The sequence below is a fragment of the Protopterus annectens genome, chromosome 10.part0 (genome assembly GCF_019279795.1).
Source record: "Protopterus annectens isolate FY-2018-M chromosome 10.part0, PAN1.0, whole genome shotgun sequence".
NCBI classification, from domain to species: domain Eukaryota; kingdom Metazoa; phylum Chordata; order Ceratodontiformes; family Protopteridae; genus Protopterus; species Protopterus annectens.
In genome coordinates, this window is record NC_056744.1 from 1,652,973,448 (window position 1) to 1,652,991,032 (window position 17,585).

General features: G+C 39.9%; 1 protein-coding gene across 1 annotated transcript in view; it reads right to left on the reverse strand.

Annotated features, from left to right (window-relative positions):
- LOC122814370 (zinc finger protein 135-like) overlaps positions 1 to 17,585 on the reverse strand; it is a 187,565-nt gene that overhangs the window by 91,424 nt on the left and 78,556 nt on the right. The window contains exon 5 of the mRNA XM_044086955.1: positions 6,013 to 6,117. Within this exon, the coding sequence (XP_043942890.1) occupies positions 6,013 to 6,117 (105 nt within the window). The remainder of the gene's footprint in view (positions 1 to 6,012; positions 6,118 to 17,585) is intronic.

The window sequence follows — 17,585 nt, forward strand, 5'->3', positions numbered from 1 at the left end:
AAAATATGTTTAAGGTCCTGTAAGGATTTGCCTTTCTCATGGAAAGACTTAATCATGTCAGCAGCAGCAGTCCTAAAAAGATGTTTATTATCCAAAGGAATATCCAACAATTTGGCCTTAATGTCCTCAGGTAGAGACTGGAGACGAAGCCAAGAATAATGTCTCATGATGGACCCAAAAGCCACAGCCCTAGAAGAGGCATCAACAGCGTCATAGCTACACTTAATAAAGTGTTGAGCCATTTGAGAAGTGGCACCTAAAAAAGATAAGGCAGATGATTTGCCATCAGAATCAGGCAGGGCAGAGATGACCTGAAAACCCTGAGCAATCAAGGCCAGAGCATACGTGGTCATGTGGGTCTGGTAATTAATAGCCTTAAAGGCCAAAGTAGAAGCAATGTAAACTTTTTTTTGCTAATCCTCTCCATTACCCTGCTATCTTTACCAGAAGGCAAAAGTCTGGAAGAGGGCAAAAGTTTAGAAGGTTTATCAGAAGAGACTGACACCACAACAGGATCAGCAGAAGGATATTTAAATAAAAACTGACAATCTTCAGGGACCTTATAGAACCTATCAGTTTCTTAGGAACAGGAGGCTGACAATCAGGAGATTTGGAAGTAGCAATTAAAGTATCTAACAAAGCAGCCAAAATAGCCCGTGGATCACTCCAGTAGCTCTACTTGACAGAGGCACTGGGAACTAAGCTCGGGTGGCACAATGCCAGGGTAATTCTATGGGCTAGGCTTGCAAAAGCTCCTGGGCCATTAGCCTAGTACACACCTATGAACTGTACAGCTTTTTACAGAATGTCGAGATTTCTGACTCACATTTTGGTCAGTTTTTCATAAAATTGTGGTTTTTCTGGCAAATTACTGGCAAATCATTAAAGACTGAAGTTAAAAAATAATGACAGACATTTGAGTTTCAGACTTCATACCATTCAGAAAATTCAGCAAAACCTGTCATTTTATCAACTTTGTAAGCTTGTAAGAGCAATATTTAAAAAAATGTTCCTATTTTTGTTTTTTGTCCCACTTTTACTTATGGCTTTGTTCAGATTTCTTGCCCTAAGAGGTTGAGAGGTACGGCAGGAGCTGCCAATGGTTTAGAAGTATCCATATGAAGCAACTCATAATATCTTCTCTGAATATCAGATATGTGAGAAGAATCCTACTTAAAGAATTCCATCATCCTAGTAATCATGTCCCCAAAGGACAATTCCTCAAAAGAAGACTCAGGGCTAACAGACTCCTTTTCATCAGAATAATAAGCCAAAGGGGAAGGCATCTGTGAAGAACAGGACAAAGACGTCTCACCAAACAATGAATCCTCATCCAGGGAATCAGGATCCCTAAGCCATTTAGAAGGAGTAAAGGTACAGGGAGAAGTGGGTACTAAAACTCCTTGAGGAGGCTTTAGCTTTAGGGCCATTAAGGCAGAAAACAAGCCCTCAGCAAATCTTGCCATTCCATTTAAGGATCCTTAGGATGGACCGAAACATTCTTTAGTTTTTGTCTTTTCTTAGAAGGGACATCAGCCTTAACAAATATTGGAGGTTCCAACCCTTGGCGAGATTTGACAACAGAACCCGAAATTCCTCCATGGCCAGTATTTGCGGAACCTCTCTAAGGCCCTACAAGATAGTCAACTACAGTTCTCTCTCAACATCTGGAGCAGATGCCTGCAAAACCTCAGAGGACATGCAAAAAGATGATCTATGCCGACCTCTAATAGGGTCGCGGCAGAGCAATCTGACATAGACGCCAAACTACAGAGTTATTACTTGCTTCTAGAGGGATGTCTGGTGGAGGATGGACAGCTAAAGAATCCAGCTGAGACTTATTTGCCTTCTTTTTACCTATCGGGAGTATCTCAGGTTACAGGATTCTGCCATGGTACCCTAGGCTAAGTGTTTAAGTCATTGGCTTTCAAGATAAATAGTCAGGGAACACAAACAGCTTCTGAGTGTCATAGGCACAAAGGCCTTCCAGGTACTACAAGAGGTATAGTCGTGGGAAGTACCAAACAAAAAAGACACTGTTCGTGATGATCCTTATGGGGAATCCACCTCCTACACTGACATTTTTCCCCTCTTAGATGACATGAACTGTAGGTAGCAAAATAATATACAAGACCATGAAAAGTAACAAAAAAAAAAACACCAACACCAATGGGGCACTTATCTTGTGTTGTTAAGTATTAAGAACAGGAACAAGGCATTCAGAACAACTGGCAAAAAAGAAGTTCGAAATGGTTGCAAAGAATTTCTGGGTAGTGGTGTCTGTACATCCCTTTTATGCCCTATGTTATGTGCAGGGAGCATAAATGCGATGCATGGCACATACAAGATCTTTTAAGGCTTTTGAATACTGGCCAAACATTGGGCTGCCCTGGCACGAGATCCCTTTTCTGTAGAATACTGCAGCAGTGATACAGAAGGACATCTATATGCTACATTGGGTAGCGGATTTATTGGAAGGAGATAGAACAGGATGTGGATGTTGATGTGGGAGCACATAACTCCTTCCAGAAAGATATTGTTTGGAGTTTTCTTACTCTTCAGTAATGCCTTACAGCACTGCTCCCTAACAAAGGTCTTCTGTTCTTGCAGTTTTAAAATGCATTTAATTTTGTCCTGAAAACTTCTGCCATTGTGAAATATTTCTTCTTGCATTAATTTTTTATAACATTACTATAAAGAAAGAGTTTTTGTTTCTTTACCAGCCATCACTTTTAGCTAGGTGGGGAACAAGGAGTAGAATACCCCACTCCACCAAGATTCTGTTCTAAAAGGTAAAAAAAAAGGACATCACTTTTACAAGATACCAGATAAATAATCAATATCAACATACACTTTATTTTGTCGTATGTCAGACATTTCCTTAGACATCTCAAAAAAATCCGGTCTCACTCCTTAAAGGTCAAAGTATACCACAGATGATGTAACTCGCCCTCTCTGTCCATTGCGTCTGTGCTTCCTCTCTATAATAAACACACAACTTGTGCATATGACACCCCTACTGCAGCACCTACATAAGAGAATTAGTCACGTCACTAACCACAGATCTTTATAACTGTTGAAGTTGTCAGAATACGTTTCCAGCTTCTGCCTCATCTACTTCTAATTTTACAGCTTGTGCCAATACCTTTGACACCAGCTACACAACCAACCTATACAACAATTCAGCTGTGATATCATGCTTCACTAATGATGCAACAACAGTTTCTGCAGTCACTGCAGTGTCTTGTTTGATCAGTTCATTTATCATCTCCAGGCCAAAATCACAGAAATCTTTCTTCACAGCCTCCATTGCTTCCTCCACAAGTTGTTACTAAGCTACTCCCAAAGTACCCGCTATGTGCTTTGTTCATTCCCTTTTACATTACTTCAGATTACCAGTGCCCTAAAGACCCCTGCCACATCTGATTAGATAAAAAATTAAGACGCTATAATGTCTGTGAGATATCACAGTTGCAACTTTGTTCATTTAACCATCCCTTTTACTTCATTAAACTTCAGGTTCCTGTCCTGCTGCTACCTTAAAAAGAATACTTCCTTGAATGCTGAGTTAATTTAAGGTGCTGGAGGACTAATTAAATCAAGTGACTGCTGTGATGTGAATTCTTCCATTTTTGGAGTTTTTCATAGCAACTGACTTTATTAGCTGGAAAAAATTGTCTCAGTTTGTTTAAACATCTTTGCTGTCTTGATACTAAATGTGTTGTCCAGTTATGGATGTGAACCAAACAACATGGCAAGGTCCTCCTTAACAGGCAAAATCTATATAAGCATGTTAAGACTGTAGCATATCTCACACTTCTTAGATGTCATAAAACCAAGATTTCTTTTCCACTAGTTCCAAATTTAATATAAACTTAAAGAAACACAAGTATTTGTTAGGATCGTTCTCTGTAGGCCACCAAGGCAAAAAAAAAAGGACTCTCAGAAGAGAAAGACATCTGCTTTACTATCTTTCCATCAGTCGTAAGGCCTGTCAAAAGAAAATGACAGGGTGACATTGATTTCCTGCCTTCTGCATCCCTAATGAGAATGACCCCCTTCATGAAGCTCTCCTATAATAGGAAAAGTGGTAGCTCCTTAACTTCCTAGAGGCAAAATCACATCACGATCACAGGATATTCTGTGTCCTGCCAAGTTCTCCAAGGATGTCATGAAGATTGCCTGATGTCATCTAGACTCTATATCACCTATTCCTAAAAAGACAAACCAGATGTATGACTCCCCATCATATTGGGATCCTGGCTGTGGGTAACAACTCCAAGTCCCCAACGATGTTTCTGTAAGCACTTGCTTCAGTCATGGGGGTTAGAGCACTTTGTCATCATTTAAAATGTCTGAGCAATATTAAGAATATGGTGCATCACTGGTGACACAACATTGTTAGTGTTTAAGGAAATTAACAAATAGAAGGATAATCCAAATATCTTATTAGAGAGCAACCAGAGAAACAAATGAATGCCTACAAGGAGGCTCTGTATGTCATCACAAAGACCTTTCATGCTGTTAATGCTTTCTTCAAAAGGAACCATTCTTTGTATTCCAGCATTGATCATGTAGCTTTTCACACTGTTAATGCTGTCTGCAGACTAAAGGGATTAGTGTCTTTATACTGCAGTACTGAACATGTGTACCCCTCATACTGTTATTGCTTTCTGCAGACCAAAGGAATTAGTGTCTTTATACTTCGGTACTGATCATGTGTACCTTTCATACTGTTATTGCTTTCTGCAATAACAAAGGTATTACTGTCTTTATAGTCCAGCACTGACCACATGTGACTCTCATGATATTAATACTTCCTGCATGATCAGTGGAACCACTGTTTCTATATTTCAGCACTGAAAACTCAGTGTTACCCACAGCAGGGGCACTAAGAGTTGACTAAATGTATGCTTTGGGCTATAATGGGGCCCAAGAATAAAAATATTTTTACTGATCAAAATGAGAAGGTCATGCTCTGATCAAGAGAGTTAATCATCTTTTGTTGTCCTTTGGCAGGATACACTACAGTGTACAAATATACTACACAGCTGCTCTGATAGCAAAAAGGGATGAAGCCCTGATTACTGCTCAGCCAATGTGGGTTTGATTAGTGCCTCAAGCAACTGGCAGCATGGCAGACAGAGAGGAGTATTCCCATCCCTGATGGAGGGGTGGTTCTGTGGGAATCTCCTGCACTGTGGTCCCTGATGAAGGCTCTGGATGTGGTAATTGGGAGGGATGGTCCAAAGAGGGGATAGAGGGGTTCACATGCCTGAGCTGCTGCATAGGTAGTGCGATATGCTGCACATTCCCACTGCATCCATCCCTTAGACATTACAAGGACCAAGGGAGGGAAGCAGTAAATGGGGTAGTTCACAAAGCAAAACCCCACCCAGTGGATGTGAACAGCAGAGATCCCCAGGATGGCCTTAGGATCTGTGCCAGCCCCAGTCTTACTGGAGATAGTCTGAAGGGTAGGAAGTGACTAGTAGACTTGGGGATGGATGTGAAGCAGTGGGTTTGATGGCCACTGGATGACAGATACTTCGTCACTCCATTACATGCCTTACACTTGGGTTCATTCAGTTTTACCCCCATGCCTTTTAAATCCTTTCAAGCTATCTGATATTAACCATAAGAGAATATCAGTCTACAGTATTACTACAGCTCTGGTGGCATAAACGATACAGAACTTTCACCACTGTACAACTGTATGATGAAAGCCACATTTCAGTTAAGTGCTACTACTTGAGAAAGCAATGTAATGTCCAGGTTTTCTCCATGGTACCACAAACACCAACTTCTATGCCACTTCCACCATGATAAACCTGTTTATCCTTAAAAAGCTGTCTAAGACTTTTTGACCTCAATTACCTTCAACTTCTTGTAGTGTCAGAGCATTTAATACCCTGTCTCTGTTTTACTTTATTTACCTTTTTTCAAAGACAGTATCAACATCAGTAAGAAACAAATTCATACAAAATACAAATTAATGGACTGATTACTTACAGTGGAAGCTGGCATCACAATTACACTTCTGTTCTGTGCAGGTTTTTCTCATATAATTGCCTTCTTTTACTAGGAGTAATAATTTCTCTGGAGGGATTTTGACTCCTACATAAATACAAATATGCATATTTTTAACATTTTGTTTTAACTAGGAAATCCAGCAGTTCAAGGTCCCTCATCAGTGACAGCCCAAAGACAAAAATTTGACAAAGTGATAAAATATATTAACAAAAGAGCAGTATATATGTGTGTGTGTGTGTGTGTGTGTGTGTGTGTGTGTGTGTGTGTGTGTGTGTGTACGTGTGTGCAAAGACAAAGCAATGTTCACTTCTTGTTCAACAAATACATCAACAAGAACAGTGAAACAGCACATAAAATTAAAAAAAGGGAAAACGTATTTTTGAGCTTAGATTTTATGTGTCTTCAAAGCTTTATGATTTGAACTCTTTCAGCAGTATGACAAAGTCAAACACACATCAAACTGAATCACACAGATTTAATAAAAGAAAATCTAAGCCTCCTGCCCCCCCCCCACACCCCCCTGTTAATTATATATACCAGCTCTACAGTGGAGAAATGGTATATTTCTGACCCCCTACTGTACCATGATCTCAAGCACATAATTAGCAGCAGAGTTTGAAAAGTTTATTTTTAAATAGTACAGCCAATGACTGAAGGGCTTGAAAATGAGAGCTTAATAGCTTGAATATAATCAAGGGGGTGCTGCACTTCTGAGTGTGATGTCCTTCCTTGAGATAAGATGTTAAACCAAGGCCCCATCTGCCTGAGTTGGTGGTAGCCCACGTGGATGTAAAAGATTCCCCTACATCTATTGAAAAGAGGACAGGAAAGTCTCAGATGCACTGGCCAGATTTCCCTAATACGATCAATACCACCTCAAGTCTCCCGTGAAAACAGGACACTAGCCTAATGGGACAAGCCCAGTCAACAAAAGATGAATACATTTTATAAAGATACATGCATATATATATATATATATATATATATATATATATATGTGTGTGTGTGTGTATATGTATATATATGTGTGTGTGTGTGTATATATATATATATATATATATATATATATATATATATATATATATATATATACATATACACATATGTGTGTGTGTGTGTGTGTGTGTATATATATATATATATATATATATGTGTGTGTATATGTATATATTTATATATATATATATATATATATATATATATATACACACACACACACACACACACACACACACACACACACACACACATATATCTCGAGAAAAAAAAAGTAAAACATCCAACAACCTATTCTAACCTGTATGCAGGGGGCAAGCCCCCCTGCACCCCCACACCCCCTGCAACTTAAATATACCAACTTCGAGATTGCACTACAGTGGAGTGAACAGCAAAGTTCTCGTTCTGCAATGTGCGGCAATCCCCATTCACTACTTTCGAGATTCTGCAATCTTGAGATTCTGGCCCTCGGGATTTTGAGTCTCAGGATTGTGGAATTTCGATATTCCGTAGTCATCCAATATAAACACACACACACAGACACACACATGGGTCTACTTTGACCTATCGAAATAACACTTCAGCAAAACTCAGTTTCGCCAGTCTGGTTTCTCAAAATTGCATTTCTCCAGAAATGCATTTTTGCAAAACTACATCATCATCATCATCAGCCTCCTTTTTCCCATTTTTTCTATATGGGGTCGGGATATCATGTTAACTGTCGCCAAGTCTCTCGATTAAGTGCCACACTACTGCTTTCTTCAACACTCATGCCTGACTGTCACAGATCTTCTTTCACACAATCCATCCACCTCTTTGCTGGATGTCCTCGCTTCCTCTTACCTTCTTCCTGTCTGTCCCAAATCTCCCTCACTAGATTGTCTTCTGCTTTTCTGCACATGTGCCCAAACCACTGTAATCTCTTCTCCGTGATCTTTTCTGCAATTGGAGCTCTGTTGGCTTCTTTATGTCCTCATTTCTTCATCTGTCCCACAGTGTGCATTCTACCACCTTTCTCAGGCACTTCATTTCCATCACCTCTAGCTTCTTCAGCTGTTCTGCCTTTACTGCTCAGGTTTCTGTATCATGCAGTAGTACTGGTCACGCCACTGTCTTGTACACCTTACTTTTCAACTTCTTTGGCATTCTTCGGTCATAGACTACATCTGATACTCTATGCCAGTTGGCTGCAGCCCCTCTAATTCTAGCTTTGACCTCGTCATTCAGACTACCCTTCTTCTCAACCACCCCTCCCAGATACCTGAAGCTGTTTACCTGTTCCACTATCTTCCCTTCTATCTCTATTCTCAGCTTCTTCTGATTTCCCCAATTTGCTGCCATTACCACCATCTTATCTGTGCTTGGTTTCATCCCATGTGCCTTCAGATTTACATTCCATTCTCCTATCTTTTACTGAAGTTCTAGCTTAGTGTCTGCCTGTACTGCCACATCATCTGCATAGAGCAGCTTTGTTGATCTGTCCCCTCCAATCTGATTGCTAATGTAGTCCATCACCAGTATGAACAGCAGTGGGCTCAGAGCTAAACCCTGGTGTACACCCACTGGGAACCCCTGTATGAGGCCGAACACTGTTCATACTTGAGTCAATGGGTTTTTCTACATAGCCTGCACTAATTCTACCAATGTTTCTGGGACTTCAAACCATCAAAGTACTGCCCAGATCAGCTTTCTTGGAACCTTGTCATATGCTTTCTCCAAGTCTAGGAATGCCCAGTTGTACTCTCTCCTCATCTCTAGCTTTTTCTCAAGTTTCTGTCTCAATGCAAACATCGGGTCAATTGTGCTGCATCCTGATTTGAATCCGAACTGCTCATCTCCCATCTTACATTCTACTACTCTGTGTATCCATTTATCAATCACTCTCTCCAGAACTTTCATGCAATGTGGTAGGAGTTTGATGCCTCTGTACTGCCCACAGTTGTGGATGTCCCCTTTGTTCTTGTACACTGACATGAGTATGCTTATTCTCCAGTCATCTGGGATACTCTTTTCTCTCTCCACACTGCTATTAGTACCCTTAGGAGCGATTTCTCCCCTATCTCACCCAGCATCTTTATCATATCTGCTGTGACCTCATCTGAGCCTGCTACTTTCCCTGACTTCATCTTCCTTAGTGCTGTTCTTACTTCTAGGATGGGCTCCTCTTCTTCTCTCATCATAGGCTGCTTCTGGGGCAGTACAGCTTCTGTGGTGTTTTCTCCATTCAGAAGCTGCTGGAAATACTCCTTCCATCTGCCTTTGATGTCCTGTGGACTGGTGAGCAGATTGTTGTGTCTGACTATCTTTCTGTCTTTGTCCTGCAACCTGATATAGTTTCTTTGTGCCCCTTACTAAGTCACTTTCCAGAAGTTGGTACCGTGCCTCTGATGTCCTATTCTTTGCTGTTGCAACTTCTTTCTTAGCTTCTTTGTTAGCCAACCAGTAGTCCTTCCTAGCCTGGTCAGTCTTTTCTATCTCCCCACTTCTTCTTGCACTCCTTTTTTCTTTTGATGACTTTCTGGACTTCTGCAACCTGGCTCAGCCACATATCCTTTCTGTAGTCCTAACACATGCTGTTTTTAGGTGCTGCCACTCTTCTTCAACTCCACCTATTTCCTCCTCTTCTTGAGGTGCTAGAGCCCTGAGTAATTCCTTGAACTGTTGTACTATCTCTCCAGTCAACTTCCAGGTCTTCAGCCTGGTCTCCGTTAACCTTAGAGCCTTCTCTGACCACTGTTTGTAGCGGATTGCGGCAACTAAAGGTTTATGCTGTGGGCCGACTGTTTCACTGGGGATGACTTTGCAATCATGGATTCTACCCTCGTCCCTTTTCCTTACTAGGAAGTCTACCCGAGTTGCATGTTGGTTACTCTTGTATGTGATCTTGTGACTGTCCCTCTTTCTGAACCATGTGCTGGCTACTATCAAGCCTTTTGCCAGACAGAAGTCTAGAATGACTTCTTCTTCTTTATTCCTGTTGCCCCACCCATGTGGACCCAGTCAGTCCTCATATCCTGTTCCGTCTGTCCCAGTATGTGCATTCAAGTCATCCATTATCAACACCAATTCATGTTGTCCTGCTTTATTTAGTAGGTCCTGCAACTGCTGTCTGAATGCACTCTTTTCCTCACTATCACAACCCTGCTGTGGGGCACAGGCTGAAATTATGAATACTGCCCTGTCATTACAATGGAGTCTGATTGCCATGAGTCTGTCATTAATTCTGATGTTATCCCTCACTGCCATTTGAAGCCTCTCTCTCACCACAATTCCTATGCCATTTCAAGCCTGTCCCCCACCTGAGTAGTACAGTCTGGATCCCAAGTGAAGTGGCTTTGCTGAACTGCCCTTCCAACTCATCTCTTGGATACATAGGATGTCCAGTCTCCTCCATATCATCATGTCATCCACTTCCAAGCTGCATCCTGTCAGTGAACTTACATTAAGTGTAGCAATTATCAGTTCATGCTTGGCAGGTAGGTTGGTTTTATGTTCAGCTTTCGCTCAACAGAGCTACCCCAGGTAACCCAGGCTGGGCAACTAGAAGTAGCCAGTAGCTTACTGACCCAGAATTGCTGGGCTTCATGGCAGGCACACACTAGCCAAAAGGCGCACATGCACTCCTCCCACCATTAGCAAGGGTCACTGGCGTGGATCAGAGTAGGCTGGGTTCTCAACCCACTTGTCACCGGGTAACTACCCATGCCCATTTTTGTCAACATTAGTCAACTACAGATCACCGAACAATTAAAAAAGAACAAATACACTAAAGTACATTGCCCCCCCTGCACCCCCCCGCTACTAATATGCACTGGCTCTATATTAAAATCTCGAAGAGGCGATTCAGCGAATGCCTCTTCATCGACACATACTGAACGAACACACTAAACCGCGATCGTTCAGAACAGTGATTTTTTCCCGGGGAAAGAAATCATTTGCCCTCAAACCACAAACACACCACTTCAAACAAAACAAAGTTGGGGGCTTTGCCTCCACACCCCCTAACTAAATATATCAACTCTGAGATTACACTACAGTGGAGAAAACAGCAAACAAAAACAGACAGCCAAGCGATTTCTTTCCCAGGGAAAGAAATCGGTGCTGAACGATTGTGGTTTAATGCGTTTGTTCAGTATGTGTCGATGAAGAGGCGTTTGCTGAAACGCCCCTTCAAGATTCTGATATAGACTCTATAAACCAACTCCGAGATCGCACTGCAGTGGGGAAAAGGGAAAATTCCCTTAGCTTCACTGTATCGCAATCTCCAGCAACAATCTCAGTGCTCTGTAGATTCATGAAAGTGCATTTCCAGAGAAATGCACTTTTGTGAAACTGGACTAGCGAAACTGAGTTTCGTTGAAGTGTTATTTCGATGGGTCAAAGCAGACCCATGATTTCTCTGCAGAACGTCACATGTCAGGTTGGTAGACTACATATGATCCACTAAGCAGTTGGTTGACAGGTGTCAGACTGCGCAATTGCAGGGGTTGGGGAATATGCCCTTACCCTGTTTTTGTGTGATTTCAAAATAAATAATGATTAGCAGGGGGTGTGGGGTGCAGGAAGACTTGCAACCAGCAAAACATATGTTTTTCTTTTTTTTTTTTTTTTTTTAAATTTTCATACACAGAGGCTGTTCTTTGTACATGCATACTGGCATACCAACATCTGTGTTTGACTTTTTGAAGTCTATGCATTCCTGTAGACATCAGAGGACTTCAATCTTTCTACCTAACCCATACATCTACACACACACACACACACACACACACACACACACACACACACACACACACACGCACACGCACACGCACACGCACACACATGCATGTATATAGGTTATTGCTGACTATGCTAATTTGTTTGTGTCTTTCGGCTTTTCCCGGTTAGGGATCGCCACAGCGGAACTCTGGTCCGCTAATGATTGGTAGCTGATTTTTACGTGCCGAGTTACCAGCCCTGATGCACAACCTTAAACGAAGGTACGCCCATTCACGCATGTCTCCATGCAGAAGACGCTCTTGTTGAGAATCGAACCGGACAGTGTCTTACTGTGAGGCGACAATGCTACCGCAGCAATAGTGAATAGAAATCTCACTATGAGAAGCAAAATGAAAACACTACCCCATGACTTCATAGTATACCATCCTACATACCATGAACCCCAACAACGTACAATATCACAATAGGATCATAGGAGATTACTAGGCTAATGGCTCTGAGGCCCTTACAAGCCTAGCCAAGAGTGTATCCCCAGATAAGCCAAGAGTTTATCCCCACAATAAAATATAAACACATCAACTTGTGAACTTCGCATTGCTTTGAAATAACTACTTACAACACAAAATAAAATGAAAAGATTCACTACAAAAGTTACTGTTTTACATTTCTAACCAAGCTTAATACGGAAACTAAGCAACACGCACATTTATAATTATCTTGATATTTATATATTTAAAAATATGACCACTCTATGAGGGAGTGGTTACTTATATTTTTGTTGTATCCTTCAAGTTCATTTCAGAAATATGTTATGGAAACAGCAGCCTTAAAACTATTCAGATTTTTTTTAAAACCTTCCAAATCAAGATTTTTGCCACCAAGACATAATTATAACAGTAAGTAATCATTATAATAATACATCATCCAGGAAACAAAAAACTGATATTTAAAATGGCATGTAAAACAAACCTCTGAACCTTTAAGTGAAAAATAATACTGGACAAAACGAAAAATAACAAGGGGACAAGTCCCTAAAACCAGTGACAGTTTTTAAATACTCCACTTAGAAAACTGCTAGAATAACAGGTTTTGCATTAATATGCATTTTCTGAAGGATATGCAATCCATAAATCAAATATATGTTGTTACTCAGTGACTTCAGTCTTCAATGATTTGTCATAAAAACACACATTGTGAGGAATACAAAAATATGAGGCAAAAACTGCACAGTTGAGAAGTATACGGTAAACTGAATACAAAAAGTTTGTTGATGTACACTTTCAGTTCTGCCTCTGATTTAGGAATGTGAGCAGGTTTTATCTCAAAAAAGTTTCCTTTTATTGTAGCAACAGGGTCCTCTGTTTATATAGTTCTAGTCTCTAAATCAATACGAACAGTGAAAGACAGACGCATACGTATGCAAGAACATGAATACACATTCACCAGTGCCATGGGCTAACCTCATACTTCTAAACAGACAGTTTCTTTGCTTTGGTAATCGAACAAAATGAACTGGCACTGAAATCAGATGCACTATTCCATCTTAAATACCTTAAGAAAGTTGTATTACTTCACAATGATATAAAAACAACAGTGATTTAAATGAAAAGTAGTGATGTGCTTTATTTGTGTACATTGGCAAAGTTCTACTTAGTTGAAGATGGATCCAAGTGAATTTAATGTGCATAAATATGTGTAGGTCCTCCTGTGAACATTACATAAGCCAAGCAGTCACAAAGTTTTACTGAAAAACAACAAATCATTTACTTAGCATGTACTCAAATGTTTCAGTTTACAATTACCAAGACTGAAATGTACATTGTTGTAAACAGGAGGAAAATACATTATTTAAACAGATATAAGGTGTTAAAGTGTCTGCAAGTCTGAGATTCACCCAACTGTTTACCAAGTGTGATCCCTAACCTAATTATATTACTGAAGAAAGACAAATGTAAACAAACTGCATAAACAGAGTAAACAGATAATAGAAGCAGACTTGACCTCCAAGATGGTACAATGTGTTACTTTAGGGTACTATGAAAAATATTGCATGTTGTTTCATAATGGGGATGCTTCTTACAGGCTTCAAACTAGACACAACTTACCTTGGCTCATAAACCAGACTATAGAGTTCAGTCTCATAAACCAGACTATAGAGTTCAGTCTCATAAACCAGACTATAGAGTTCAGTCAAATGAAAGTCATATACCTGCCACAGTGACAAATCTGGAAGAGGAGTAGCATTCCACCTGTAGGGGGAAATAAGGCTGCACACATTACAGCCACTCGGTCTTTCAAATTGTCCCAAGCTGCTAAGTACTGTCTTATCCCAGAGTGCTCTGCACCAACTCTTCCTGTCTGGATATGAGGCAGGTTCATGAAAACAACAACACTATAACAAATATAGGAATCATACAGATCATCTTGGAGAAGGTGAGCTGTATTTGACATACACAACTTTTATATCTGATAGGAATGGTTCTATCCTCCATAACCCATAGGACAAGAGTACCAAGCTATTTCGAATAGGATGTCCTCAAAACAAATTTGGGTTGTATTCTCAGATTTTCCAACACTGAAATTGCAGTACAACATTGGAGGGAGAGTTGCACTCCTGACTGTGCTATCCTTTGGATAAGACATTAAACTGGGGTTCCATTTGTTTGGTAACTCAGGAGGATATAAAAGATCCCACAGCACTTATCGCATAGAGGTGTTCTTTAATATCAAACATTAGACACACACACACATATATATATATATATATATATATATATATATATATATATATATATATATATGGGATCTGTACAGATCCCCGAATGCACTTTCCACCGAAGCAGAAATCACCGAGCATACTTAACCGAAAGTGCTGTTCACTGAAGCAGCACTTTTGGATATGTATGCTTGTTGTGCCGGTCGTACTATGGTGCGGATAAGGGAAAATTCCCTTTTCCCCACTGTAGTGTGACCTCGGAGCGAGAATATTAAAGTAGGGGGGGTGTAGCCCCCCACATGGGGGTGCAGGGGGGCTTGCCCCCCTGCATAGAAGGTTTAATTTTTTTTTTTTTTTTTTAACATACTTTACCGTAAGTGCTTTTTCGGTGAAAGCACTTTCGGTAAAGTGTGCTCGGTGATAATGGATTCGGACATTTGATCTTTCGATCAAAATTCCTAGATCCATATATATATATATATATATATATATATATATATATATATATATATATATATATATATGTCCGTTTGATGGTGCAGCGGTAGCGTTGTTGCCTCACAGCAAGAGGTTCTCCCGTTCGATTCTCGGCTGGAGTGCGGGGAGTGCATTCTGTGTGGAGTCTGCATGTCCTCCCCACAGTTGGGTGGGCATTCGAAAAACATGCGTAAATGGGTGTGCCTTCGATGAAGGTTCAAAGTCGAGCTGGCACCTCAGCGTTCGTGAAAATCTACTGCCAATCATTAGCGGACCGGAGTTCTGCTGTTGCGATCCCTAACCGGGAAAAGCCGAAAGACAAACAACAACAACATATATATATATATATATATATATATATATATATATATATATGAAAATTCAAAATACAAATGTAGCAAATATATAAAAAGAAACATAGTTTTACTCCTTATAAATCACGCAACACAAAATACTGAAAAAATAAAAAAATAATGTAATATAGCAGTAGCAACATCAGAAAACTACAAACAAAATCCAACCAGAGCATTCAGACAAAAAAATTGAAAATACAAGTGCAGGTATAAGACAGACATCTCAGTCTCTAACCCCTTCTGTCACAGGTGTAAGTGCATCTGGGCAATGACTAGAACCCATTTCTTATTGTCCAATACCTTAGACCAACACCTTAACCATAAATGTCATAGGCCTGAAACAACAAGTGATCCTTTCATAGCTTCATAGGTAAGGACTATTAACATGTCCAAACTTGTAAAGATAAAAATTCTGACCCCAATACCGGATTGCTCTTTGATACAGCAAAAAAGAAAAGTGTTCTGTCTCTTCTTCAACACCATATCCTGCACTCAATCTGCAGAAGACTTTATATTAGCTATAACCTGCAACTTATTCAAACATAAGCACAAGAGAAAGTTTCCCCATTCAACTAATACAGAATACTGCTTCTTTCAGATTCTTAAAAGGAAGGTATACAGATGTGCAAAACCATCAAAAAAGATAAAGTCACACATAATTTATATTTTATACCAAGACAATCTATCCTTCTCCAAATCTGAGAAAAAGAGTTGCTATTTATATCACTGGAGGTAATATTCTTTCTATTCAAAAACACAGAGGATCCTTCTCTGCTTCAACACCTGAAACCTAAAGCAGTAATCCTTATATTTCTCATACAGTAAGGTACCGAAAAACTCAGTAACACTAGAATACAGTTTGGACAATACAAAATGCAAATGCAAAGAAACTTACAAAAAAAAAAACACCAGGATGAATGTTCAACCATCCCCCAGCAACAGGCTTTATTAAAAAATAATCCAAGCTTAATAGACTTCAAATACGAGTCCAAGAAGAACTTTAAGGCCACATACAAAACATTTTCCCCTGGCATAAAAAGGAGATAGGCTGGTAAAGTAACTTCACATAGTCAATAAAGTGCATTTAATTAAGCTTTCACCTCAAAAGGACTTTTTAAAAGGTTTCCAAACTATATAACCTCTCAACTTTTCCACTATCTGTAACCACTTTAGCTCTACACAAAACCACTGTCCAGCAACAACTCCCAAAGCATTAATCTGCTCAACAGAAAAACAGATTCAACACAGGATGTCTGAAGACCTGAAACCCACACTTTTATTTTCATTAAGTTACAAACAAGCAGCACTCAGACAGGCATCTAAAACAGACAAGATCTGTAATATGCAAGACTTGTCCATAATAAATATTACAACGTCACTCACATATGAATAACATTCTAGAGTGTAAACACTCCTAAAATAGACAAGAGAATCCCAGGAATTAGTACCTCAACCATGGACTCAACAGCATTAATTTCCAGGATAAACAAAAACACACTCAAGGGACATTCCTTCTATGGTTATGTTAGAAAAACAAAGGCATCCCATGAACTTAGACTAACTACAGAAACCAAGGATAACCACAGATCCTTCTATATTTACATCAGAAACATAAGAACTAACACAACATTGCTCAGAGCTTACTCAGTGTTTCTGTCTTCTTTCATCAAGTGGATATTACCAACATACTGGCAAATAAACATTTTGCCAATTACACCCCAGAGACATCTACTCCAATCCCACTTGTCCCTAAGGGAATTAAACCACCAAGCTTCGTGAAAAAAAATGTGTACTGAAGGTACCGTCTAAAACAAAGAACAACTCACCCACGGGGCCGGATAACATACTTGGCTGCCTAATTAATAACACTAAACAAGCAGTAGTGGATCTAGTCCTTATCCTGTTTAACCTGAGCCTGGCAATTGGCTTTGACCCACAGGAATGGTATATAGCTTTTGTGATGTCACTCCCCAAGGGTGGCTCACCAGTGACCCCGGGAATTACAAACTCATCAATCTAAAGAGTCTTCTATGCAAGGCCATGGAATGTATCTCATAACTGACCAAAATTAGCTACATCAAATATTTTATCAGACTTTACCCCAGTAGTTTAGCTTTGTCAAGGGTAGATCTTATCTAATGAATCTTGTGAACTTCTTTTAGAGGGTCATTCAGGCTATACACTGTGAGCGAACTGTTCACACAGCATAATTTGACAGTGAAAGACATTTGACTCCATATCACATACAAATACAATAAACAAGCTGAAAAAGAACCAAACTGGCCCAT